The 27,798-nt window shown below is 38.7% G+C and overlaps 2 protein-coding genes across 2 annotated transcripts in view; one reads left to right on the top strand and one right to left on the bottom strand.

Annotated features, from left to right (window-relative positions):
• Positions 1-14,893, bottom strand: part of LOC103397876 (metal transporter CNNM4) — a 38,406-nt gene extending 23,513 nt beyond the window's left edge. The window contains exon 1 of the mRNA XM_008336293.3: positions 13,193-14,893. Coding sequence (XP_008334515.1) covers positions 13,193-14,600 — 1,408 coding nt within the window. The 5' untranslated portion in view covers positions 14,601-14,893. The remainder of the gene's footprint in view (positions 1-13,192) is intronic.
• Positions 14,894-16,012: 1,119 nt separating this feature from the next.
• The window catches only part of LOC103397877 (phospholipid-transporting ATPase ID-like), a 28,910-nt gene continuing 17,124 nt past the window's right edge, over positions 16,013-27,798 (top strand). The window contains exons 1-4 of the mRNA XM_008336294.3: positions 16,013-16,215; positions 22,685-22,772; positions 24,227-24,285; positions 27,001-27,114. Of these exons, the coding sequence (XP_008334516.1) occupies positions 22,730-22,772; positions 24,227-24,285; positions 27,001-27,114 (216 nt within the window). The 5' untranslated portion in view covers positions 16,013-16,215; positions 22,685-22,729. The remainder of the gene's footprint in view (positions 16,216-22,684; positions 22,773-24,226; positions 24,286-27,000; positions 27,115-27,798) is intronic.

Genomic DNA, 27,798 nt, shown 5'->3' with positions numbered 1-27,798 from the left:
TTGCAAACTTTTTTTTTAATTCTCTGCTGATCCCAGGACTTTTAAAAAATGTTTTACACTAATAGTACACTTTCAGTTATGTCTTTGACAAAACAAGGATATATTTGGTCACTTTATGGCATAGTTATGCACAACATTGACAATAAAAGTATCATATATCAATCTTTGGTTTATTTATTTATTTTTTTTACATAAAACATCAGTCCAGTGAATGGACTGATGAAAAAAATGTAAATGAAAAACTGTAAGTAATTATAATTATATTAGCTCTGCTGTGTGATATGGATTTAACATGGAAATGTATTAGTTAACACACCTCTACGTTCCACTATTTTACAGGTGCACTAGTTTTCTGCTCCAGTTCAGACACAACAGCACCACCAAAACACTCAATGGTTGAGACAAGTAATGCCCCTACTGTGACCAATGTATTTTCGTATGTTTATTCAAAGCCAGTGAGCAACAGACTTCCATCCATTCCACCCTGGACCCCTAAAATAATAACTGTGATAAACTGCATCAATTGGTGTGAATTAAGACGTTAATGCCATAATAAGGGTAAGGTTACCTGACCGTCCCTAATCTTTTTTGCCAGTGCAGTACAGTGGTGTACAATCTTGGTCCAGACCCTTGACAATGACAATCACAACATGACCTCCCGTCTGACAACACTCCTGTTCTAAGATTAACCTCAACGCCTACACGCTTTGCTTGCACTACAAATAGTCTGTTAACAGTTGTACAGGTCAATAAAGCCAAGGTTGGGTCTGGACTTTGTTCATATGCTTGCGTTACTGTACAACACAAAACACACATTAACGTGAAGACGCCGAATTCTCCTGCAGAGTGCAAATTCATCAGATGAAATCAACGATTAAGTCGGAGTAAAACAATCAGGGGAAACTAATTTACCGAGAGACAGCAAGGATATGCAATATTGGTCTCTCAAACACAGGTTTGTACACTAATACAAGAAAATGGTTGCATATAAACGGCAACTGAAGACATGTTAAAAACCAATCATCAGTTCATAGAAGATCAGAGAAATTTATGAAGAGCTCAGAAGAACTGCAGGTTAAAGAAGAGGCAGAAATCTCAAGGGAGTGTGTGTTTTGTACCTGTGTACGTGCATGTGGTTTTATACATGTTCTCTCTCTCTCTCTCTCTCTCTCTCTCACACACACACACACACACAAAACACGTACATGTGCGTGCACACACACGGGTTAACCATACGGGTTAATTTGTTACACCAGCTCTTAACTTTTTGCAGACATTATTACTAACCTTAACTTTACAAACATATTGTAATGATCACTTCCTGTAGACAAGTAAATGTCAATTCCACTTCAGCGGTGTTGTTGTCTAACTTGACGGAGATGTGAAATGGTCCGATGTCGATAAGCGCTGATGTATCGAAAATATTTTTTGTTTTGTACATAAAATCTCCTCTTGTCTATACAATACGTCAAGTGTTATCCTAACTTCAAACTGACCATGATTCTGATACCAACACAATCAAATGTCATTCAGTGGAGACTTGCAAAATGTCCCCATAAAGATAAAGTGTCTTTAGAACAAGGCCGTTTTTCCAGACAATGTGGCAACAAGTAGGTCTTCAAGGAAAACAAAAACGCATATACACATGTCAATGTCATGCACATTGAGATCATCAAGCATAGATAATGTATTATCTAGCCCAAGGAATGTTTTTCCACAAGGTCGGTTTTAATGTCACAGTCAGTGATGACCAAACTGGAGACAACGAGGTGGGCAGATAATGTACTGTATACTTAGTCTGGAAGCCAACGTTTCCAAAGGAAGCAACAAGGTCAAACACGCAACGTTGGCTCGAGTCACAACGCATGGATTATGTTCACTCACAGCTCTATATTCTAATAATATATCAGAGAAATATGTTGCTTGTTTAGGTCGTAAAATCACTTTGCACTTCCTGCACAGACAGGAAAGCTTTTTTTTAAAAACTGGGAAATAAAAGTAGAGAAGGAACAAAAACTTCTGCCAGTGCAGATTTGTGACTCTTTTTTAAATAAAGCATGGTAACTGTAAACGGACATATTGTCATATTGATTAATCATTAGAATAAGGAACGGGAAAATTCCCCTCGCCCTCGACTACAACAAAAGGTTTACATTGTGGCTGATTAACAATCCTGTTAACAATTACAGTGTACAGTGTACAGTGAAGCCTGAAAGAGAACGTGACACCAACCTTCACTGAGCACTAAATATTTTTTCTTACATATACTTATATATAATTAACAGAACATTTGAGTCATATAGTGACAGAAACAAGAAGTGACAAACACTATTTGTGATTTAAAGGTGTTTCCCCACTGTCACAGTTACAGCCAGGAGCACAAACAAAACTGCGATTCATAAATTTGGTGATTTTCAGGAGCTAAAAATATATTGTAAAAATTAACACTACATCATTGTTTCCTAAAGACTGGTCGCGACCCTCAGGTGGGTCGCACAAGTTTCCCAGGAGTTTATGACTGATTGACTTGGGTCACGAAGGCTAGGCTTTAAAATATGGGTCCCCAGAAAATAAGTCAAATTCTGACCTTGCCTGGTTTCCTAAATAAACATAAAAATATAATATAAGCAAAACAATATCATTTTTATTTTATTTTATCAGAGTGTCTGACCCACAGTGTATCCCTCCAGAAAAATTCTGGTCCGCCGACAAATATAGTTGGTGACCCCTGGCATACAAGACAATTTTTATATATATATATATATATAATCCACTACAGTTTGACATGTCGTCTACTGGTGAGAGGAGTTAGAAAGTTAATACAGAGAGAGTGGAGAATGAGTCTCAGTGGAAAGCTTTGAGTATGTTTAATAACTAATGTTGATTTCTCGTGATCACGGTAGCAACAAAAATACAATGCGTGTGTAATGGGAAGGGCTGTGTCTGTGTGTGATCCCCGAGTACAGCTATGCTTGTGAAGACCTTATTTGTAAAACACGAATGTTCAATTGAGGGGTAATTTAGAGTAGGGGATATATTTGTGATATTTGTGATACTTAAGGTGCTGAGGAATGCATTAAGTCTATGTGAAGTGCTCACAAAACACAAAAGTTACAGTGTGTGTGGGAGGCGGGGTGAGGGTGAGGGGGTGTAAGACCTCTCTCTGTGGTGCTGAATCAATATTTCTAAGGAAGTACGACCCCTTGGGGCACACTTACCTCCAGTTACGGGAGAGTCACTAAAGTGTTTATTGACTTTTTCCTAACACACACATAAACACAGTAGAAGGGAGTTTGGCCAAGTACAGTCCCTGCTGCTGTCCAGTCTGACCTGCAACAGCTGAGTCTACAACTTACAAAAACTGGCCACTAGAGTTATTCAGCTGCTGTTGTTGGCTGCTGTAGTACAAAGATTGTCAACACACACTCTGAACCACCACGAATGGTTTAGTAGCAATGAAATATTGGTTAAATTCATCCCCGTCATTGAAGTAGTACTACAGTAGATTGATGCAGTTGGTCCTGAGTGACGTGGTAAAAACTGTAAATCTAATCAAAACTGATGCTTTCTAATACTGATCAGGATATTTTGCATGGATAATAAATCCATTAGGGGGCAGTATTGAAAATGAAAGAATGCAGAGCTGTTGTCAAAAACTCTAGCACAGAGATGCCAAACAGGTAGATCGCAATGTACCTGTAGGGCTAAGATCCAAACTGTACCTATTCTCAACTAAATTTTAAGGGTATGTTATGGGTTTGGATTATTTGACACGTAAATGGAGTACAAGTGCGTAGCTCCTCATAGTTCGTGTTGGTAAACACTGCGTGAGATTGTTGCAAACTTCTCCGATCACGTCAGGCTTCAGTTTATACTTTGGTACAGAGATGGATGGATTGGAATCAGAAAATATTAATACTCAGACACTAATTGGTACTAGGGTTAGTGTCAGATTACATACCCATTCGCAATGGTAAAAATACCAATAGTGTCATCTTTGCCTTCTCTGGTTGACAACACCCCCAGACAACATTGCTAGTTGTTTAGGTTGTAGAGTCATGTGTTTGCTGCAAGTTTCCAAAAGCAATGGTTTTACATGGTTTCAAAGACATTGGTGTGGTTTTTAGTTCTCAGTATCCTGAGGTTTCACAAAAGGGATATTAAACTTTCACCCCAGTGAGTGGCAGATGACACAGAAACCAGAATCAGATCAACAAAGTCAGGTTAACAGAGGCCTAACTACAGAATAAAAAGTACCACTAAACAAATACACGTCTTTACTCTAGGACAGGGGTGTAAAACTCATTTCGGTTCAGGGGCCACATACGGCCCAATTAGCTGTGAAGTGGGCCTGACCAGTACAATCATAACATAATTACCTTAAATAACAATAAGTATTTGTTAGTATGTGTTTAAACCCCTCTTGTTTTCCTGCAAATAAGTACAAATCTATTAGATAATGTTCATATTTAATAAAAATATAATTTGACAAACCACGAACATGTAGTGTTTGTTCATTTTTTCACTTTCAAAAGCGAGCTGGATTCAACCCCCTACCGGATCGGTTTTGGCCTGCGGGCCATACGTTTGACAACCCTGCTCTAGGATCTTTGGAAGATAATTTTTCTCCAAACTCCCCCCCCCCCCAAAAAACCCACCCACATCTACTTAGTCAGTTTTAAACCAACAATGAACATGATTTAATAGCCAGGTAGAGCAAACAGAAAATAAATAACACGATGACCTTCCACACCAACACTGAGACCTGCTGAGTTTTATACTTTTTCACTGTTTCTTAGACCATAAAATACACTGATTTATGAAAAGAATTTCATCTCACATATCTCCGTAAATTTTCATAATCCTATGAGGAACATTGTTTGTTAACATGGAAAATAAACAACCAAAAAGGAAGAGGAGCAGAGCCATGGGTTGGTATGGGAAAGGAATGCCACACACATACCTCACACACATAAAACACAACCTCCCTCACCATGGCGGCAGTGACCACGTCCACCAACAGCCCAACATGCACACTGGGAATTGGTAAAACAAGAACGCAAATATGTACGTGCAAGCCCCGAAATACTGCACCAACAGTGGAGCCGGGCACATTCACATAAGGGAGGTGTTGTGCAGGACTGGTCAAGCTCTTCCAACCTGTTCTTCCAGCTAAAACAAATGTCCCTGCACAGATTGACACTCAAATCTGGGATGGCAAAGTACTGGTCACAGCTTTAATGGTTAGTCTGTTCTTTACCCATTTTAAATGCAGGATCTGGTCTAAACATAATCATTGCTTTTAAGAGTAAAGAAACAACAAAATAGAACAATGCGTCAGAGACTCAAGAGAGTGAAAAACAACACAGGTTTATCAGGCGCCACAGCGTAACCTTATTAGTTTGTACAGCAGACAACACACGAGATAATTTCTGATAAACAGCCAACAGTGATGATATGAGACAGAAACAATAAAGTTTGATTATAAAGCTCCTTGAATCAGGGCGCTATGAGGCCAACACCAAGGCCCTGACTAAAAGAAACTGAGTGTGGTATGAAATAACAATTACTCAAATCATACTTAATGGAGTAATGGAGGGTTTTCTTAAAAATATTTTTTCATCAAATTGTTTAAAGCTTTTAATATTTTATTTTTTGAGTCTTCAGTCTTGAAGATTGGTTGGATTCTACAGCCACAAATGTTAACCTGATAATATAGGGTTAATGCAGCTTACTTATATGGCCACAATTTGTTCAACATCCGTTTAATGCGTTTAACTTCTGTATTTATCGACACCACATAAACTGATGAAGTAATTAAGCCAGAAAGGAAGAGACTTGTGTGAAACATCTTTATAGCCTCAGACATCAGAAACCTGCCAATATGGTACTCTCAAAATTTACTGTTAATATGAAGCAGGTTACCATTGCAGTACCAACGAAAGGATATAGTGTGTAACTCAATGTCTTTTTTTTCTCACTTTAACTAACTCATTAAATATTGTAATTGTCAGACGGCCCTAACATCATACGACCAATATATTTGTCCGTGTTGGTGAATCTCTAAAATATTAGTTAATCTAGTGTGTTTTTACACTGATCATCATTTGGTTACTATGTATAAAAAAGATGTGACACACACACAAACACACACAGTGCTTGGATTTTAGTTGTTGTGTCAGCTCTTTGACTATGACATGACAGGAAGAGAAAATAGGAGAAGCCAGTTGGTGAGACTGGGAACTGAACCACAGAAAATACAGCTGATCTACTGCTCAGTATTGAAGTCTGACTAAAGCACCGGGGTAAATGTAAGACCTGTATGCACCATTACCCAGATTTCAGCAGTATAATATGTATAACAATTAATTAGAAGCATACGTTTTATCTCAACAAAAGTCGTTGGTTTCCTCACAGGAAGTATGTGCTAACATTGAGGGTTGTGGCAGATTATTTCTATGACAACTAAAAGACAGTCTCTTGTTCCTAACAAGGGATTACAGAACACATGATCTGTCAATACCTGCTAAACACACCGATGTCTCTAAAGGACAAAAGCTTACTAGGTAAAGAAGAATTCCAGTTGGTTAGTTATTGGTTTAAACCAGTGTTTATTCGTAAACCCCTGGGAAACATGATGCGCTACGAATCAATGTCCCAAATTCCCAAAAGACTGAAGGTCGTGACCAAGTCTATGGGAAACAATGGTTTAAACAACCCGATAATGCCCAGATTAGACAATGTGTTGCAGTCATGCTGACCTTAGTCTTGTCTTGGAAAAATAGCCTAATAAAAAAGTGATAAACGAAAGATAAAAAAAACAAAAAAACAAAACATGTTTTCAACGGAAGCCACTAAACAGAGGTTAGAAGTTATTTCTCTAGGTGGCAGACTACCTGCACATCATCATTAAAAACAACACCTGCAAATCAACAGTAATTGTGCAGCCAAAGAAATTCATGTAGACTGTACAGACAGGGACATCCAGTGACATTATGTAAGAAAAAGTTGAGGTGTGTATGTTTACTTTCTATGACTCACTGTTCGAGTCCTACCTTTAAAAAGGTACGGCCAACATTCATGGACACGCCACAGACTCTACAGCAATGGATTTAGCCATTTGGTTCTAAAAGTAAAGTCTGCGTAGTACCACAGGTACTGCAGTAAACAGTGGTTGACAAAGAAAAATACAACTTGAAGGTAATTGAATAAATTATACGTGGATATAAATAAAGTCTCACGTTAGTAGCAGTCAAAATTTCCATGAGGGCATAATGTCAACGTGAGTTTAATATATAGATGACTCAGGATCGGTATCTGTCCCTTATTAGTCACAATTTAAGGGTCGAACATCAAAACCAACTATAGCTGTCCGATCAGATTCCTAAGCTGAAATGCTCAACTTAACTTTGTGCAAGATACCATAACCAATGGCATGAGGAGAAACAAGGTATCAAAATTATCGGTATCGCAGATACTACAAGTTGCTTTGTTTTTATCCATAATATAAATGAAAGTTGTATCAAACCATCACTAGTTTAATCAATTAAATCCTTTTTGGATTCTTTGTGTGAATGGCAAGTATCATAAACTTAACTGCATGAACGGGGCCAGATCCCAAGATGCAATAATTGGATTGAATAAAGACAATAAATAACCTAGGCAAAGTCTGCTCATTACTCTCAATGCTACAACATGAGACTAAGATATTTCATCAATCTAAAATCCAAAAAAAGCCAAGACATATTCATGTCCATATTGAAATCTAAATACCTTACACCTAAAGATACAACTAGTAATGCTGTATAAATGTTCAATGACACTGATGTTCGGTTTAACGGAACTGAAACTCGACTTCCTCTCACAGTCAAGGAAAGAAAAGTGACAGATGGGCAGAGAGAGAGAGAGAAACAAAGAAGTGGATGTGGATTACAGACAGAGGTCAAAGTGAGTCCGAGACACACCCATTATAAATAGAGGAGCCGTGTTGATCAAGTCTGTTCTATATAAACCGCTGTAGCCTGACACTGGCCGCTCTTTGACACACAAGTGTTTTAACACTATTTATTACATGTTTAGATACAGACACGGGGAAGAGATCTGGACAACAACCCTTTTTTTCCACAGACACTTCCTCATAGTTTGGATTTGGTTCAGAGGTTGAGATTAGGCTCAGGTTAGAGTTCAGTTGACGAGGAGAGATCTGAGGAATGTGTGAGGTGTAAATGTAAGGAAATATGAGTGTGTTTACGTACAGGGAGTGTCACCGACCCGACCTCATTAGGACAGGGCAGCACAAGTGTGTTCAAATGACTGTGAGTGTACCAGGGTACAAAAGCCAGCAGGACTAATCTGTCATATCACATGACAAGGTAAATGCTTAAGTTTCATTAAATAGAGAAAAGGTTAACATATTTGTGTGCAGGAAGACAGTATCTGCAAAAGTAAACATAGTTCAGGTACCAACATGGAATGGAACAGTAAAATAGAGTAGATTAAAATCAAGTAGAATTTAGTTGAATAGAATAGAAAATGTATTATTACCAAAAATGCAACAAAGTACAGTGCAGTATTTCCTTTGGGTCAACACAAAAACAAAAACTGCTACTACTACAAATACAAACAGCTACAAATACTACTACAATACTACAAATATTACAAATAGTAATATTATACTACTACACTAAAGCAATACACATTATTATATAATATATATCTTATATATACACATATATGTGGAGATCTAAAAACATAAAACTGGAGAATGAGCTCAACTACATATTAGCCCACTCTATTCTATTCTATACTATCTTATTCTATTCTATTCCTTGCCCCCACCCTACATTTAACTTAAATCATATGAAGGTTGGTGAGATATTAGTCCACCTAACAAAGCCCACAGAGCAGACTGGGTGGGGTGACATGATAAGTGCACAAACACTGATAAAGAGCAGACAATGTGGACCATCCTCACAACCACAAGCTGGTTTATTTCCCGACAGACGTTGGCCTCTGAATGCTCAGTGTAACGCTTTGTTTAGTCTTCAAGTGAGAGAACCATCTGCTGACTAACATCCGACTGCATGTGCTCTCGCTGTGGTCAGAGTGACTACAATAAGGTCAGAAATGTAAAAAGTAGATACTTAAATCAAATACTTTCAATAAAGAGATGGCACATTTTATAAAAACAAATCACAAGGAACTGTTTTTCTAGTACTGTGGTTATTACTGAAGTGAGACTAGGACCCACAGAGTGGACAATGTAGGGCCAATATCATACAATACCTCAGGGCGCAACATGTGACTGACTGTTGACGCAGAGCAAGTCCGCCTCCCTGACTTCATGGTTCACTTGTACTTGTCTATTTTTTTATTTGAGCATGAGTTTGAATGTCACTCTGTAGCTGAAATATTAAACCAACTGTTGATATTTGTAGAAAACGTACCTGTAAATATACAGTACAGCTTTATTTATAACAGCGGTCTCCGGACCTGTGTGCAGTGCCTACTTTTGTATATATATATATATATATACACACACATACATATATATATACATACATATATACATATATATATATATACACATAAACACATATATATATACACACACACATATATATATATATATATATACATACATACACATATATATGTACATATATGTAAATGTATATACATATATATAACATATATACATCTGTATGTTACTTCGATGAGTTGAAATAAACATCCTTTAAGTCACTGTTGAAGAATAAACTTCTATCGTTCGGTGTAAAATCCATTTAAATACAAAAGTTGTTTTTCATGTTTATGGTTAAACAAATATCTTTATCATCTTCTAATTGAGTCTTAGGGAAACTGCAGGAAGTCTGAACCCAAGTCCAAACATGTTGTGTTTAATCAAGTGACTATTTATTAGCGGTACATTTGTACCATTTTACCACCGTCTTCACCTTATGTCACTTTTTCCTGTGTTTTGTTTCCACCATTATTTGCAACAGTGTCATTAAAATTGCATCACATCTAATAAGGTCACTTCATAGTCCATCTTAAGGGTCACACCATGTGGTCTAGAACACACACACACACACACACACACACAGTGGAGCAGAAATGTCAGCAGTATTGATGCCTGTCTCCATTGCCATTACATTAGACCTGAACGTATCTCCTCAAACATCACAGGTTCAGATCATGAACTGAGCGAGAAGTGAGTTATATAAAGAACTGTCTAAAGAAATCTGTGTATGCACATACTGACACTGTTGGAGGCCATTACTATGGTAACTGATGCTAAGAGGTGGGTGGCAAGAACTTGAGAAGTAAGCAGGGAGTCAGGTCAGTGACTGGCAGGGGGTCTAGTAGGCAATGAAGCCTGTACTTCAGCATGTCAACACAGTCCATCACTGAAACACCAGGGGGGGTGTACAGAGTGTACACTCCCAGCTGGAGGTTGACGAATTTAATAAAGTTCAATAAGACTTCTTAGAAACCTAATATTTGAGGTTACGTTTTTCTTCTTTGTTGGTCATGGTCAATAATCAGCTTTTGTGGCAGTCATATTTACATGAATAATAGTAAAGCTTAAAGAATACAGGGCTCACCACAGCAGTTAGTCCATTACTCATTATCACATTAAATACATAAATACAAATATTTGTTGATTTAACATTAAATAAGTCAACAACAACAATCATATCTACAAAATGAGGGTAAGAACCCAAGTTCAGTTGGACCCAGCTTAAGGACCCAACGGTGTAAACCATTTAATGGTGGGAGGGAATATATTTGTGTTGTTTTTTTAGGGGACTTTTTTTTTGCCCTCCCAGGCTTAAGTCAGACTCTTCTGATTTGTTTATGTCCTAGATCAGTGTTTCCCAAACTTTTTTCTGGGGACCCATATTTTAAAAGTCACAAACCTTTGTGTCCCAAGTCAATAGACATTATTCATAAACTCCTGGGAAACATGATGCGACACAAGCCCACCTGAGGGCCATGACCCAGTCTTTGGGAAACAAAGTCCTAGATTATGATGTTATTACTGTATTAGTGTAGGTGACTGACATAGGCACTAATGCACAGTATGTGTGTTCTGACTTATGTCCAAAATCAGGTTACATCAACAAGTCTAGGACCCCCTGTATATGTTTTAAGGTATTGCGTTTTGTGTGTTTGTATGTATTTGACCTATTTCCTGTGATCCTCTTCTCACAACAACAATAAAACAAAGAACAAACAGTGACTGTTTCATGCAGAGTCATTCATTAAGCTGCAAGATGCTCAGCGTCGAGATTATACCAAGAGCAAAAGTGTTTTACTGCGAGCTGTTTGCATGAGATCCATTTGAATGCTATTCATATCACCGTCCAGGTCTGGTCTTCTCCACAAGACTGTAGACTGCATCCCCAGACTTCATCAATCTCATACACCAGAGTCTGTCTTGTCACATGGTTTACCACTGGGACATTTTTCTGAAATTTCAGACAGCTGTTCATGGGACAGCGTAGATCCTAGAGAGATGTTTTTTTTAGAGCAGCTAAACCACGCACAGCTTTGTTAAAGGCTAGAAAAAACTCCAAACCTTAAGATGTACTCTTAAATGTAAGGAATAAAACAAGAATATTTAAAAGACTGTTCACGTACTAGACAAACAAGTGAATATTTCTGAACTCCTCGTCTCATTTTTGTTAAGCAACCATTCTGGTGACTAAATACAAACACTGTACGCAATCATCGACTGTTGTACAGTATACGTCATTATCTGATCTGCATACCTGCCTGGACATTGCCCAAACTCATGCAGCAGGTAATTGGAAAGGCATATTGAACACTGCTGAAATGGAAATGGAGAGACAATGGAAGCAATTTTGGCAGAAAATCACAGAAAAGTGGTGGAAAATGAAAAGAAACCAAAATTACAGTTTTGAACACAGGCAACCTCATGGGAGAACTTTGAGAACTTTGATGATGTTGATGAAATTCTGAGGGTATTTTTTCTGTGATGTATTTATGAACAATCAGATCTATAATTCACATACTTCACCTTAAATCAGTTGGAGATAAACTATATACTATGTGTGTGTGTGTGTTCTCATAACACCTTGGGTGTAAATCTTTGCACTGCCAAGTTGTCAACCACCATCGTTTATGTGTTGTTGTGTTGCTGTGTGCCTGTGTGTGGGCACTGCAGCTTGTTGCCAAAATTTCCACCTTGCCAGCCACACCTACTGAGATGAGCCACAGAGGTATTTCATGGCCAAAGGTCACTGGGAACTGGGCAAAACCAACAACCAACAATCCACAGCATCTTTAAAATCGGACTGATCCAAACAGCAGCTGCACAGACATAACAAATATTAAGGACACAGCTCTTTAAACAGCCAAACATCATGAACAGCGACGCCACCTCACCAGTAAACACAAGATTTGGCTCTTGGCCGTGGAGCACAACAGACACAGCAAGTGTGTCTACCGTCTGTGACCTTGAGACAAGACGCCTGAGAAAGGAAAAACATATCTCTGTGGGAGATGGTGTCACAGTGTGTGTGTTCCCACAGAAGATGGAGTGAGCAGAATACTGTGTTGTGTTAGGGAGGCAAGAGGAAGAGCAGTGGAGGAAAAAGGAGATGTGAAAAAGGGAAGTGTACAATATCACCTAATCACAAACTTGTGTATGTCATCGGATTTTAAATCGGAGACAGAACTCCTTTTTAGCCATTTTAAACACATTTCCATATTCCCTGAATAAACAAAAGGAACAAACCAATTTTTGCATCTGTCCAGAATGTCAACAGGGCCGAAGACAACAATAATGAATTTGTTATTTTCAAAGATTCTAGTTTCCTTGTGTGTATACGTACTAAACTAAATTAATTTCACTCATCACTATGTTTTGTTTTTTTCCATCACGTGAACCTCTGCAGATACAAATAAGTATAAATAGTATCTACTAAAAGTTTTTTGAGTTGTTGTTTGTTCAAAAATATCTTAGGCTTTTGTTATGATCATTACCTTTTTGCTAATAATTTTAATAATTATCAAAATGGGGCTCAAAAACAAATCTTAATTATTGAGGCAGTCGTCTGGACTGTTCTGCACAAACACCTGTTTCCCACAGGTAAAGCTCTTACACCAGACACCCAGGGACAGGTGCTTATTAAATGACAACATAGTGTATATATTTTTTTACCTTTCTTAAACTCCTCCAGCATGGAGTCCAGCTTGGTATCATGGAAGACAAAGTGGACAGGGTGGTTGTAGAACTTGGTGATGGTCTTCAGGGTGGTGCAGTCATCAGGGTCAACGAAAGCCAGGTCTTTGACAAACAGGACGTCTACGATGTTGGAGCGCTCTGCCTCATAAACCGGTATCCTGGTGTAGCCACTCTCCATGATCTCGGACATTGTGTTGAAGTCCAGGACAGCACTGCTGTGGATCATGAAACAGTTGTTGAGCGGCGTCATGACGTCCTCCACCGTTTTAGTTCTGAGCTCCAGAGCACCTTGGATCATGTTGAGCTCTTCTTTCACCAGGTCGTTGTAGGGCTCGGTGACCTTCAGCATCTCCACCAGCTTCTCTCTGTTATACACGGTGCCAATCTCCTGACCCAGAACGCAGTCCAGGATCTTGCTAATTGGCCACGACAGTGGGAAAGTTAGAAGCATAAACAACTTGGTGACTAGGATGGTGTTTGCCCCGACTGCTAAGCCGTGCCGAGAACACAGGGCCTGGGGGACAATCTCGCCAAAAATAACGATGCCAACGGTGGAAGCGGCCACAGCGCCGAAACCTGAGTTCGTGAGATCATCCAGGAGAATGGTCAGGGTGGTGTTGACCAGGACATTGCCGAGGAGCAGCGAGCAAAGCAAGTAGTTTCCCTTCCTGCGGATGGGCTCTATCTTCCGTGCGTACTTCTTCTCCTTCTCCGTGCCACAGCTCTGCACAATGCGCAGCTCCATCGGGTCCAGCGCCATCAGCCCCAGGTTTAGCCCGCTGAACATGCCTGACAGCACCAACAGGAATGAGATGAAGATCACCTGCAGCCAGATGGGCAGCAGAGACTTTTTCTCCTCCATCACTCGCAGTCTTCCGTGATTGCCATCAAGCATGTACCAATCTGTCTCCCGCGAGTCGCGCAAGCACAACCCGAACACCTTTACCACCTCACTCTTGCGGAGCTGCTTAATTCGGAGCTGGACCACTCCGGAGGTGGTTTCGCTGTTTAGCTCCATGGACGTCTTCACTTCTATATCCTTCGTGTCTTCAGGACATGTCCTGTTTAATGAGACCATAATAGAGCCGAATTCATCGTCCTCTTTATCACTGGAGTACAGTTCCATGAACCGGATGAGCTGAGAAGTGTTAGGAAACAAGTGGAGCCCGTAGAACCTGAAGAGGATGTCGCTGCCTTCGGTCACCTGTATCACTCCTCTTTCGGTGGTCCCAGCCGGCTTGTCGCTCTTTTCCAGCCTCATGCCCAGGATCCGGGTGACGCCTCTCGGCTCCGCAGCCATCTCCTCGGCTTGCGTACAGACAAAAACGTGACTTAAAGCGAATAAAGTTAGTATAAGCCCCCTTGCACTCCAGGGTATCGCCATATTTGTTTCGTTCTGATGACTTGTTCTTCTTCTGTTGGAGTTTTAACTGCAGCTGGTACCCTCAGTGTTCCATTACTGCCACCTTCCGGGTTTACTTTTCATGGACTTTTGCTGATTTACAGTGGACTTTTAACTGCAGCAGTGATTGAATATTAAATAGATAATTTCTACTTCTCTCGTGTACACACCTGCTAGTGTCTTTGAAGTTGTCCTGCGCTCCTCTACTCTGCTCTCGTGTACATTATCCTCCTTTCATTCCACTCTCTGTTAACAGGGGCAACCGACGTCACCGCCCACAAACCCGCCCACAATCAAGTTAAATACCTAGAGAAAACAGCCAACCAGCGATGAGAACGTCACTGACTATCTTTAACCGAGCCCCTTGTTATTCTTGCAATGATAGAATAGAAGGACATTGCTGTTGCGGAGGGAAAATATGGAGCTAAATGTATTTTCATAATTATCTATAAACGGTACAAATTTGAAAGCTAATTCCCGCCACCAACAAGTTAAATCATCGAGATAGGAGAGTCTAAATTATTTGAATCATATCGGTGAAGTCATGTTGTCTAAGTCATGAAACAGACGTAATTTATGTGGCAATAAATAAAGACATATTTATATACATTTATTGTTAATCACAATATGAAGGAGGTGAATAATAAGACAATACAGTCAAAGTATAAGATAAAAAAAGTCGAAAGTTTGAAATTATAATTTAAGCGTAAGTCACATTTTTAAGGAAGAATAAAACACAGGGCAACAAAATAAATTGACCATCCAACTATAGAATTACATGAAACAAAACTTTATTATTTATCAGCTGTTCATTCTTTTAGTTAACTGGGGATATACCGCCCTCTTGTGGTTATATTAGACTAACATATTACGTTCAAGTTGGTAAAAAAACTAATAGCTGTGGTAATAAGTTCATAGGTGGACAAAAGAAACACATTGAGTCTGAGAACTGAGTTTTGTTAAATGCAAAAAGAATACATATTTTTATTCGTCTTTGTTGTATTTCATATTTAATTATAAATGTCAAATACAGGTATTTTAAAATGTTGTACCGTAGTTGTCATATATCATTAAACTTATGCTTTATAGTTTTATATATTGTGTGGTTTATATATTGCAATATAGGTGGACTGTCCACGGTGTGTTTGGTTTGGCGTGATGCCTCCACGGATTGGCCCACGGGGGGCGCTAGGTTACATGACATTTCCACTGAAGTGGATACAGATGGAGGTTTTTAACACAGTATCACAACAAGCCTCAATTTTGCTGCTGTGTATTTTTTTTTAAATAATGCAACTCGTTGTCCAATTTAATCAAGTTAGGTGAGGTGGGTGGGGAGAAAAGGAAAGAAGGAATGAAAAAAGAAGAGGGAGGAGTACGAAAGAGGGAGGGCAGTAGAGTGGAGGAGAAGGAGGAGGCGGTGAGACGCCAGGAGGGAAACATTAGTCCTGGTTTTCTGCTCGTAGTAGAAACTTTTTTTGCGGGGTTTTCTTCGCCGGATTAAAGTCGGGTCGGTCAAAAGACACGCCTGCCTTCGCCTTTTAATACTGACCTTGGAGAGCCGGAGGGTCAAGGTGACGCCTGCAGGGGTGAGAGGGTGAGTGGAGGGGTTGACATAGACTCTTTTTGGGCGGGGAGGGGGGAGAAAGTGAAGAGATGATGAAGAAAATAGAGGGGGGCATACTGTTAAGAGAACGGGTAGCTGTAGAGAGTGGACGAGATTCGTCTCCTAATTCCCTTTCTTTCCCCGAGGGAGAAAGTAACGGAAAATGTGCAGCAACACAGCGGAACAATCTAGGGTCCAAAAGAGGAAACAAAAAGTTTCTCTTTAACTACTTCCTCTGTAAACGCACAAGAATAGTTGTTTTGTTTTGCTGTTATAGTTTCAATATAACTACTAGTTTTAGAATTACACTCTCGGTGATGATGGGTGTTGTGATAGAATCTGTTACCCTGTGTGTGTATATATACAGTTGAGTGATGTAAGCGGTTATTTCGATTCTATTTTATAGAAAAAAACCATTAGAGTCAAAGACAGTCAGCCACATCCAATTGATTATCACCTAAAGACTGTGAAGAGTTTTTTAATTATATATGTTTTTTAACTTTCCTTGGCAAAAATGTGAATTTATTTATTATTTTATACCCCATACAGTATGCATGTCGTCCCAGTAGGGTAGTCCTTCAGAGTGCACAGGTCCTACTCCTCCAACATGTTCGTTTTGAGGTTTCAGTCAACATAGAAGTAAAACAACAAACAAAACAAAAAAACGACCTGGTGAAAGAAAAAAAATGCTTCACTTAATCACAACAACAAGAAGACTGTCTGTAAAAGGGCTGTATGAGGTCATTTCTTAAATTTAATTAAAATCAGTACCTTTCACTTAGTAAACAAATTAATTTGATACTGGTCCTAACTAGTCCTGAGATGTTAAGCCAGAGTGGCAGCGTCTTTGTTGTAGATGAAGGATAATCAGCATCGAAGGTCAATCAAAATGTCAGAATGTTATCAGGTAAGATGAGAGGAGGAGTGGCCCTGTGACCTGAGAGGTCAGGTGAATAATTCAGAGGTTCGTTTGTTCAGGTCTCATAGATGCATCGTTTTGGGGAACTTGCACAAAGTACCGGTACTCTGCCTTTGTGACATAACCTGCATCTCACTTTCTCGCTCCTGCTTTGTTAATGGCCGTCCTTAGTAAGTAGAACAAAACATCCGCGTCACAAATTAGCTTATGCTAAATGTCTAAAAGTCAAGTTTCAGATGTGTTTTTTTTTTTCAATTTAATAGCAATTTTTAATACTACATCATAAATATAGGTGTAGTGAATTGAGTCATAAATTAATGCTGCTAGCCAACCTGCTAGTGGCAAACATTTTTGAAAAATAATGAAAATACACGTGAAACAAATAGAGCTAATAAATTATGAATCACTTGCAGCTAGCCAACCTGCTAAGAGGGACTATTTTAATAATAACAATAAAAAATGTAAAATAATATGTGAAACACAAAGAGCTAATAGTTTATATAATACTTGCTTCAGGCTAACTCGCTAATGCTAATATGAGTAGAATGTATGAAATAAAGACAGTGTTATCTGCAGAACTTTAGTGAAGCTCTTAGCAAAACGCTGCGTAGAGCTCAAAAGTTTTGGTTTACAGTTCATAAGTTCATGGAAAATCTGTTTGTTATTCAGTTTTGAGCTACATCTCGGTTTCGCACACATTTACTTCTGTAAATTATTATATCATATCGAGCAAAAAATAGGGAATAAAAAAGTAAAGACACAGCTAATGTGAGAGAGTAGCTTGTGATCGTGTAGTAGAAGTCAGTTGACAGGCATCAGCTGTATTGAGCAATAGAGAAAGTGTGGTTCTTCCCTAACAGTATATTTGTTATTTGTATATGAGGAAAAGCCCAGTACTGGTAGCAAACATATGAATTTAAAGGCAGAGAAAGCTTAATGTCAAAGGACAAAAACAATAGAATATTAACAATGAAACTGTTGAACTCTCACACGCTGGCTTTTGACACCGGGGTTTATTTTGGCTAAGTTAAATCATATCTACTCGAAAGCCTTCCTCATGTGGAACATGCGGTATCGGCCATTTTTCTGTTATTCGGTTCGTTGTTGTATTTCCCCTGTTTCCTTCTTTTGTATGAGGATATTAATTGTTTTGGCTGGCGATCTGAAGAATTCAGTAGCAACATAGGATGCAGTGGAGATAAAGCTAAAATTAGTCTTCTTTACTCTGGGATTTTTTTCTGTTTATTTTGTTTCATAGTTTTTGAGCGTTAGCTCATTAATGCTTTAATTGTTTGATTACTACAATAACATTCATTCCCGCCTTTGAGTTTTAAATAAGTCTCTATTCTTAGACCCTGGACTGATAGACAAGTACCTGTTGACAGAGCTATGGCAGAGCCAATAGGCCTGTAAGCTGTGGAATGTTCCTTTTAACATCTGCAAGGTTTAGGAAAACAGTTCAAAGACTGTGGATACAATTTACATATATATATGTATTTATTTTAATTTAATTATTTTGTTTAAACCTCGTTAAATTGTTGATGTTAAAGAGAGAACCTGAGCAGAGCAGTGCTGTACACCTCCAATATTGTTGTTTGAGCTTAGTTAAAACTAGGGACGGCTCGATCCGATACTCAGGATTGGTATTGGTGGTCAAAATTTCAGGATAGAACATCAAAAAAAAAAACCCCAACTATAGCTAGTTCCGATCCGATACCTAAGCCTAAATTATCAACGGGGACACTATTGGACACTATCGAAGGAAGGTATCGGATTGACATTGGTTTTGGCAGATTCTCTGTGTATTTTTTTAACCTGGTGACAGTAAGATATTTACACAGTTATTCAAGTGAATTGTTCACATGAGTTTTAAAAGGAACCAATTCCAAAAGAAAGGACTCTTGTCCATTTAAAGTACATTTACACTCACGTCCACATACTAACACATCCCTTTTAGCCTTTTAGCTACAAAGGTGCAGTCAGTCCTGATAATGGTGCAGTGTTCAGTAGTGAAACAAGAGATCACCGATCAGACAAGACACCCATTCATCTGTGTGACCTCTGACCTCTCAGGCTGGTCACAGGTGACTGTGACACTGGGGTACTGTTACCCACCTTTGTTTGCTTGCAATAACATTATTGGCAGTGTTTGGGTGAGTGTGCGTTCCCGTGAGCGCGCAGGTCTGTGTGCGTGTGCACGCGTGTGTGTGTTAATGGAGAATAGGAAGGCATTAAACGGGGTCAATAGTTTTTTCATTACTGAATACAGTTAAGGTAGTGAGTTTTTGACCTTCCTTAACAGAAATACCACTGGTGCTCAATGGAGCGGAGGTGTAGTTTAATTCCAAAGGTCACTTTCGCGGTGCTTTTGTTTTTTCTTTTTCAGAAAATACCCTTCACACACACACACACACTCATCTTGGACATCAGTCATAACTTTTACTACTTTGGGTTTAAATCTTGGAGTTTGGATAAATACCCTCGCTTTAGCAGCTACAGTTGTTAGCTTTTATCCACCTACCCCACCCCTCCACCGGGTACTGCAATTGGCAGACGCTACGCTAAAGAGCAGCAGAACCAGTCTGAAGTGTCAGACAGTTAAATGATTATTGAATATTAACAAAGTTCAAACATAATGCATTCTGTTGCCCCCATTAACGGTAAGATGGGGCAAATGTATAATCCAGCTGGAAACGTTGCTGTCCTCGTTAAATTATCATTAATCTATAGACAGGACCAACATAGAAATATATCGCCTGATGTACTCATTGCTGGACATAGTTATTTTATTTAAAAATATTGAAATTGTGTCAAATGTTGCTATGAACGTAAATCTAAATCACAAATAATCCAATTTTTTTTTTTACGTTTTTGTGATGCGTTGCGTGTCGTTGAGCTATTGCTGGTTAAGCATTGGTAAATCATCAAGGGAAAAACAGTGTGCCTGAATCCACCAGAGCAGCAATGTGAATAAATTGGTTGTTTGCATACAGGTTTGGCATTTACAAGCAGTGTGTGAATAGTATCTGTGTACTGTGGTGTAATGTTTTCAAGTGTGTCTGCGTACATATACCTTTTCTTTTACCTTCAAAAACCTTCTCAATCCTCAGGTCTCAGTTGACACTTTTTTTTAAATTTAGTTCAGAAAACAACCATCTTCAAATGGTGTCATGTTTATGCAGATATTCAAATTTTACTTCAGTTTTAATCTCAAAACCGATCTAAATTCTTTAGGTGTTCTGAACTATGTTTGTTCCATAAAATATTTAAAACCGTTTCACATAGTTGGAGCAGCAGATGGACAGTCTGGTGCCATCCTTCTCCTCCCAGCTGAGGAACGTGGCCAAGTCATGGTGCACATCGCTCAGCTGCAAATAATTTTTCATGCATTCATTTCTGATTTTGTCTGTTGTTGCTCAAAGGCTGTTGACCCATGTAACTTTGGATTTAAGTTAAGTTTACCAAGTGACTTCAACTGGCAGAATTCATTCAGAATTCATTCAGCTAATGTTCCACTAAATCGTGGCTCAGACTGGTAGAAGTTATCAATTTTTGAAGGTTTGTACTTTTACCCTTAAAGTACCTTTTATTGGTATTTGTAAAATAACTACTTTTTTTCTTAATTTCAAATTTTTCGAATACACGTGTATGATTGACTAATTTCACCTTTAAAACATGATTCGTATATATTTGTTTTGTTTGCATTATTAAAACAATTCATGAACATTTTCTTTGCACACGGGTCTTTGCTTGGTACGTGTCTGGCCACCTTTTTTTTCAGCTTTTCCTGTTATAACTTGTATTCTTTGCCAAACACATGTGGTGGATATTTATAGCTCCAAGTTTAGGGCTGGCGTCACCACTGTGGGGCAGGCTTTCCAAAAAACCACCTCTGCATGTGTTAAACAACACATACCTTCTGTGACCCCACCCTCAGCACCACATTGGCACGTCATTTATTTATTTCCTAAATGGATCCCTTCTGTTTATTATTAGTTGTATTTTCTGAATTTCTCTTTTAAACACTTGTACAGCAATACAGCAAATTGGGAGGAGGTATGAAACTTTACATTCAATGATGACAGATACATGCATGTGAAGAAAAAGTTGCGTAATCTCGCTTTTTCTGGGAAATTGCTAACAGAACTAGCGTGATTTCCTGACATTATTGGGTGAATTTACAGTTAACCCCTGTGACTAATTGGCTGAGGAGAATCACAGGAGCAGATAGGTCAACAATAACTGATTGTACAAATGTGAATGAATACAGGGTTTGTGCCGAGTGGAGGAGACTCCCTCTGACTCATGCTGCCTTACATGGGAAAGACATTAGGATTCTGGGTGGTTGATGTAAACCTGGAGTAGGGGAGCAAGGCTCACTGTGATTAATGGAGTGGTGAAGAGTGGAGTCAGACAGAAGGAAACGGACGTTAAAGGCCTGAAATTGATTTTATCAACACGACCAAAGACTTACTTAAGAAAACTGTTGGAGTCTAGAATATCAACATCCAGACATTGTTTTCTGCCTGGAATAAAATGGATGAGGAAAGTCAAGGTTTCACCTTAAGGCAGTGTTGTCAAACTCATCTTTTTTTTAATTCTTAAAATTCATCATGCGGGCCGGATTGAAACCCCATGCGGGCTAGTTTTGGCCCACGCCCCGTATGTTTGAATTTATTTGCTTTTTTTTTCATAAGGTTAATGTAAAAAAAAAAAAAAACTCAAGAGGATTTTGATCAATATAGTCACAATGCTAATTAAATTAAATGTAAAACACTGTGTTTCCCCCCCCCAAATAAACTTCGGTGTGAAAGAGCAGGCAGTCTGTCACACACATGTTGAAGTTAGTTGTTAGTTATTAGTTAGTTATTATTGACTAATTTGATGTCCTTCAGCAAATGTTTGGTCAAATGATTTAATTTAGTTTTCTGTGTTTCCATCTGTTCCTTTAAAAACAGGACACCAATGACTGTTTACATTTCATGGTCCTAGTGTTATACCCTCAGACACTTGTTTTAAAGTGAAAAGAGAAAAGGTTCAGAGTTGGTTCTTTTTGTGCCGTCAATAATGTGGAAATGAATAGTGTTTGTGGTTTTTATGTGTCAGCGGTGAGTATTTGGACATTTCAGTAATGTTTCCATTTTTATGTTTTAAGTGACAATTATGTTTTATGTTTATGTTTATGTTTATGTTTTATGTTTATGTTTATGTTTATGCCTAAGTGACAATTATGTTGTTATGTTTTAAGTGAAATTTCCATTGAACTAGAGTAACAGAGTAGAGTTTTATTTTACCTTTTAGACATTCACATTTTATGTAATTCTCCTTTTTTTTAGATTAGTTTTAACTTGCCATGTGGCTGTGAGTGATTACTCATAAAGCTGCTTGTAATCATGGAGTTATTCTGTAAATAAACAGAATCCTCCCAGCCTGGAGTAAGGTTCTTTTGTGTTTTATTTGCTCTGGCACTGATTTTAGACTTTTCAAGTTTTTTGTTTTTTTTCTAATCTCTCCACCTCCTCTCTCCTTCTCTTTACTCAGACACAGACAGCGATGATGGACAGATAGCAGGAGGAGAAAGAGAAAATGTCTTTCTTTGGCCTGGACTGTATCAAGAAGAAAGAGAGAGGTTTGTGCTGAGTTGGCAGATTCTGCTGTGTCCTATGTTCAGTCAGATGGCTGTGGAATTTTCACAGTGACAGGGAAATGCCTAAAAAATGGATTTTGCCTCTAGTAGCGTTTGCATTAAACAGAACAGTAGGCCAGGCCTATAGATAAATATAAGTTGGTTTACAAGATAGTCTATGTACCTGGTAGAGTTAAATAAACCTGTAGAACAGACGATCGTAATCATCAATTATTGAACATTTTTACCAACCATTTAACCAACAATCAGATAATAATACCTTTTCATTAATTAAATACTAAATAAATAAATAATAAAACAGCAAATCCATAAAAGGGAAAAATATATGAAAGGGTGTCCTTTAGTTCATCGGAATTCCGTTCCTAAGGCACAACGTAACTTTATTTTTGACCACACATCTACGTCACTCACCTAGTGGTAACATCATAGTCTAGACCAGGGGTTTCAAACTTTTTTTCACCGGAGGCCACATCATCAATACAGTTCCCCTTGACAGGTTGGCTGTAAATGTAAGACTGTATAGATCAGGGTCCCCCAACCCCCGGTCCGCGGCCCAGTACCAATCCATAGGTCATTTGGTACCGGGCTACAGTGGGACAAGGTGGAAAAAAAGGAATGTACTCAATTTTTACTAATTTACTTAATTCGAAGAAAATCCAGTCATATCCATTTACTATCTTTATTTAAAGATACTCTGGTAATATTTTAAAATAACAGGTCAATCAGACTCTACTACTAACAGAATAGAGTCTAAAAGGTGTTTTATTTTTTCTTAAAAAAGCTCAGCACCTTGGTACTGGTCTGTAGTAACGGGTGGTACTGGCAGAGCAGTCCTTGGAACAAAAAAGTTTAGGGACCACTGGTATAGATGTAACTACTCCATAACAGACAGATACATGTTTCTACAATCACTAATTGTGAATATAAAATTTCTTTTAATTTCTCAGGTTAAGAAACTCTGCTACATGGACTTTACTAAATGCTTTTTAAGCTCCCGCGAGCCACACAAAACGGCTTGGTGGGCCACATTTGGCCCCCGGGCCTTAAGTTTGATACCTATGATTGAGAACACTTACACCTGGAAGACATAATGAAGGGCAACCTCCCCCCCCCCAAAAAAAACTACAAAAACGAAAGAAAATGATTGTGGCACAATCCACCACGTGATGACGTAGTCGTCCGCTTTGAACAAGAGCAAGTTGGTTTTAATGCCGTATGTTGGAATGACAATCAAGAGTTTCATAATAAATTTACTGTAGAGGGCGAAATAACCACGAAAAGCTTACAGGTCGAGGATGTTGGAGACTGAGGACCCCCTGTAGTATCAAGAAAATATTTTATAATTTTTATAGCACATCTGTGTAGTGACGAGCACCTGAACTGACCTCGCACACATCGCCTAAGTGAGGTGTTTCTGCTTCGTTGTTTCTGTTTAGAACTGGAGAGGAAACTGCGAGCCAACGACAGAGAGTACAACCGCTCGTTTAAATATGCAGTAAGTACTCATACTCTGTATGTGTTTCTTTTCAAAAAAGACATGTTGTGACTTCTTTTCCGCTCGCTCATATAAACAGTTAAATCTGTTCTGCTGCGTTATCTGCTTCTCAGAATAGAGGGAGTTTACAGAGAGCGCCGCCCACAGGCCTTTTAGACAAAACCGTTTACAACCACATTCCGTCTGTACACAAGTTTTCAAGCAGTACTGTCCCATGGGGTATATCCTGCTGCTGGAGCTGTTATCAGTAGACTGGACGTTAGCCAGGGCTGACCAGTTGAAATCACTCTTCTTAAGTTAACTCTTGTCCTTCCCCGGTTCATGCATCACTGAGCCGTTACCTTTTTCAGGGAGTTGAACCTGTGCGTGACCGACCTGTTATGGTTTAGCGAGCCCACAATGTGATGTTGGAATTGCCTCCATGAAACCAAGTGGCATCGTAAAAACCACTCAACGTGAACGGAGCACACAGCAGACGGAGAGCAGCAGGTATCAGACGTTCACAGCTGCGGAGGTCCGTTATCTGTACAGCGGGGGAGGTTATGATAGAGGGAGGTCACACCTTAAATGCATATTAAAAAGACAGTTTTTGCATTATTAGAATCTGGTTTTCTGCCAATGACAGAAATTTTGATTAGCGTATTTTACGGACCATAAGATTCACCGCATTATAACAACACAAAAACACAACTCAGAGTTTCCGGGTGTTTGGAGGCACGACGCGACGTTGTTGTTGAGCATCTTCTAATTGTGATAACAGATTTCAACATCATTGTTGGCTCTCTGTGTTTCAGTTGTGTGCAATAATGTGTGATGCCCTGTGTGGTTTGGCTTTTTGGGCAGTAAACGCAACCAAAAGTAAAATATAAGGCGCATAGTGCGGAAAATACTTTCAATGTATGTAGTCGCTACAAAAACATACCAAAATATTACATTTTAGTTTGTACTCCCTTAAATCAAATTGTAAAAAGTTCATATTTATTTTTATTTATTTATTCCAATAACCAGTGTGAATGAAAGTGTCTTGGTTAATACTTCAGTTTTTACCTTTGTTATAAATACAGTGGAACCTCGAGATAAAAAATTTGCCTCGAGATACAAGTAAAGATTTGAGATACGAGCACAATACAAACGCCAACGCTAGTTGGCCGAGCACTCGGAGCAGCTCATGCCGCTTCACTCGTTCACCTCACGTGTTCGTCGACTTCTGTACGCATACTTCCGTATTGTGTTTGCGTTGTCTACATGATTTTCTGTCTATTTTGTGAATTATTCTTCATCATAGTAATGAGTCTTAAGAGAGTGAGTGGTAAAGATGGTGGTGAGAAGAAGAAATGCATGATGACCATGGAAATAAAGCAGGAGATTGTCCATAAATATGAGCGTGGTGCCCGCTAAAGAAGGAATACAAATAATTTTTTTTTAAATACCTAAGTTAGGTTAATTCTAAGTTAAGTTCATCCTCCACACATTAGCCGCTACTGTATCGCCTGTCTTGAAGGTAGAAACTCATAATTAAACCACATTTTATTGTATATAACAGGAATCCTTATATACTTGATATTTTTTGTGTGTATGTCTCTATAGCAATTAAAAACATGTTTTTTCCATTGTTATTAGCACTAATAAGGCAGTTTTTTAGAGGGACGGAACAGAATAATTTGTTTTCTGTTCTTTCTTATGGGAAAAAATGATTAGAGATTCGAGCTCCTCGAGTTACGAGCTCAGTCCTGGAACGGATTATGCTCATATCTCGACGTTCCACTGTATTACTGTTTGGGTATTTGAACCTTGAGCTTTTGCAGTCAGTTGAACAGAAGACGACCAATCATAAGGTGAGGCGTCACAACGTTCAATCTCCTGATAAGGTCCAGCTGTGTCAATGCAAACTGTTCTCACTGTAGCTTACACTCCAAACGGTTCTTCTGTTTATATTCTGTGGTCAACTCAACCATTACAAACCATAGGTCCTACGATAATTCTATTTCTAACCCTAACTCTAATCTGATCCTGATTCCAAACTCAGTCTTGAACCGTAAAATACCCAACAAGGATAAGGTGTCTGCGCAACAAGTGTATTTGTATTTTGTGTTTTGTGAGCACTTCACATAATGAACCTTAACCAAATATAACCCTAACTCTGATCTGACTCCAAACTAGCATGAGCTTGATTACCTTCCACCCCCCACCCAACCTCCACCCCCTGTCCCACTCAACCTCTAAAATGTCCCCACAAGGACATGGTGTCCAAACACAACAAAGGTGTTTTTCCAAACAACGTCCCTCCAAGTAGCTACAGCAGGTATAAGCATAGGCATTAGCATTATCATATTGGCTAACTTCAAGATCTCTTTGTCAGTAGTTATTTCACTAGAGGGTTTTTTTCTGTCTATTTTTTATCCAAAAAAAGTTCACGAAATTAAATAGATACCTTTGGATTCAGATTTTATTTTGTTTTCTGTTTTGCTTTTGTATATATATTTTTCCTGTTTAAGTTGATTGATTAAATCAAAGGGGTTTCCAAAATAGAGCTACCCCCCACAGGGCCGGAACTATTTAGGAATATTTTCTTTATTTATGCCACAGATAGAAATCTCTACTTTTGTTTTTACTTTGTACATGAAGAATTATTTTTATTTTAAATTCAATATGGTGTCCTGACGTTCTATGTTGTCTCTGTCCCCCTGTTCTGTGTCCAACTGACATCACCACCAGACCAACGCCATCAAGACCTCAAAGTACAACTTCTTCACCTTCCTACCTCTCAATTTGTTTGAGCAATTCCAGAGGATTGCCAACGCCTACTTCCTTTTTCTGCTAGTGCTGCAGGTGAGAGGAACAACTGTACACACATTACATGCGAGTACTTAGAACGTGACAGTGAAAATGAGGCGTAGGATGTTTCTGTGGTGAACGAGGGGAAACCGTTGATAAAATGAGGAAGAGTTTTTTCTCACACCATGTTTGACCACAAAAAAACTTTTATTTCCTAGTCATTAGTATGAGGCAGACTTTAGGCTCTTACCGAAACTTTATCTTAGCAACGCAACAGGATATGACCGAATAGAGTTAAAAAAATTAAGGAAGTGGTTCAGGAAGTTGCTTGATTACGTGCGATTCATTCACGTTGCACAACCGCTGTGGCAGAAACTGTGCAGTGAAGCGCAGCAGCAGACATGTTCTTAATTTGGTATTTCTATGTCAAACCAGACTCAGGAGTTCCACACAGAACCAATAAATACACTAGGTGTTTATGAGGCCCAATTTTTATACTACAAATTGGCCCATTCAGTATTAGAGTTGTTGAAGTCGGGATTGTACCTACGAAAACTTCTGTCTTTTGGGCAGCTAGCGTAGAGAAGAAGACAGTCATCTCCTTTATATATCATTGCTTGTTAAAGAACTGACTGACTTGAACATTACTGTCACCATGTGGTAGAAAGCTGGGATTCTAACTTTTTTTTATATTTATATAATATTTATTTTTATGGATACCATATCTCTGGTGTCTTC

Source organism: Cynoglossus semilaevis, chromosome Z (assembly GCF_000523025.1).
Source record: "Cynoglossus semilaevis isolate Cse_v1.0 chromosome Z, Cse_v1.0, whole genome shotgun sequence".
NCBI classification, from domain to species: domain Eukaryota; kingdom Metazoa; phylum Chordata; class Actinopteri; order Pleuronectiformes; family Cynoglossidae; genus Cynoglossus; species Cynoglossus semilaevis.
This window is presented reverse-complemented; position numbering and strand designations above follow the sequence as displayed.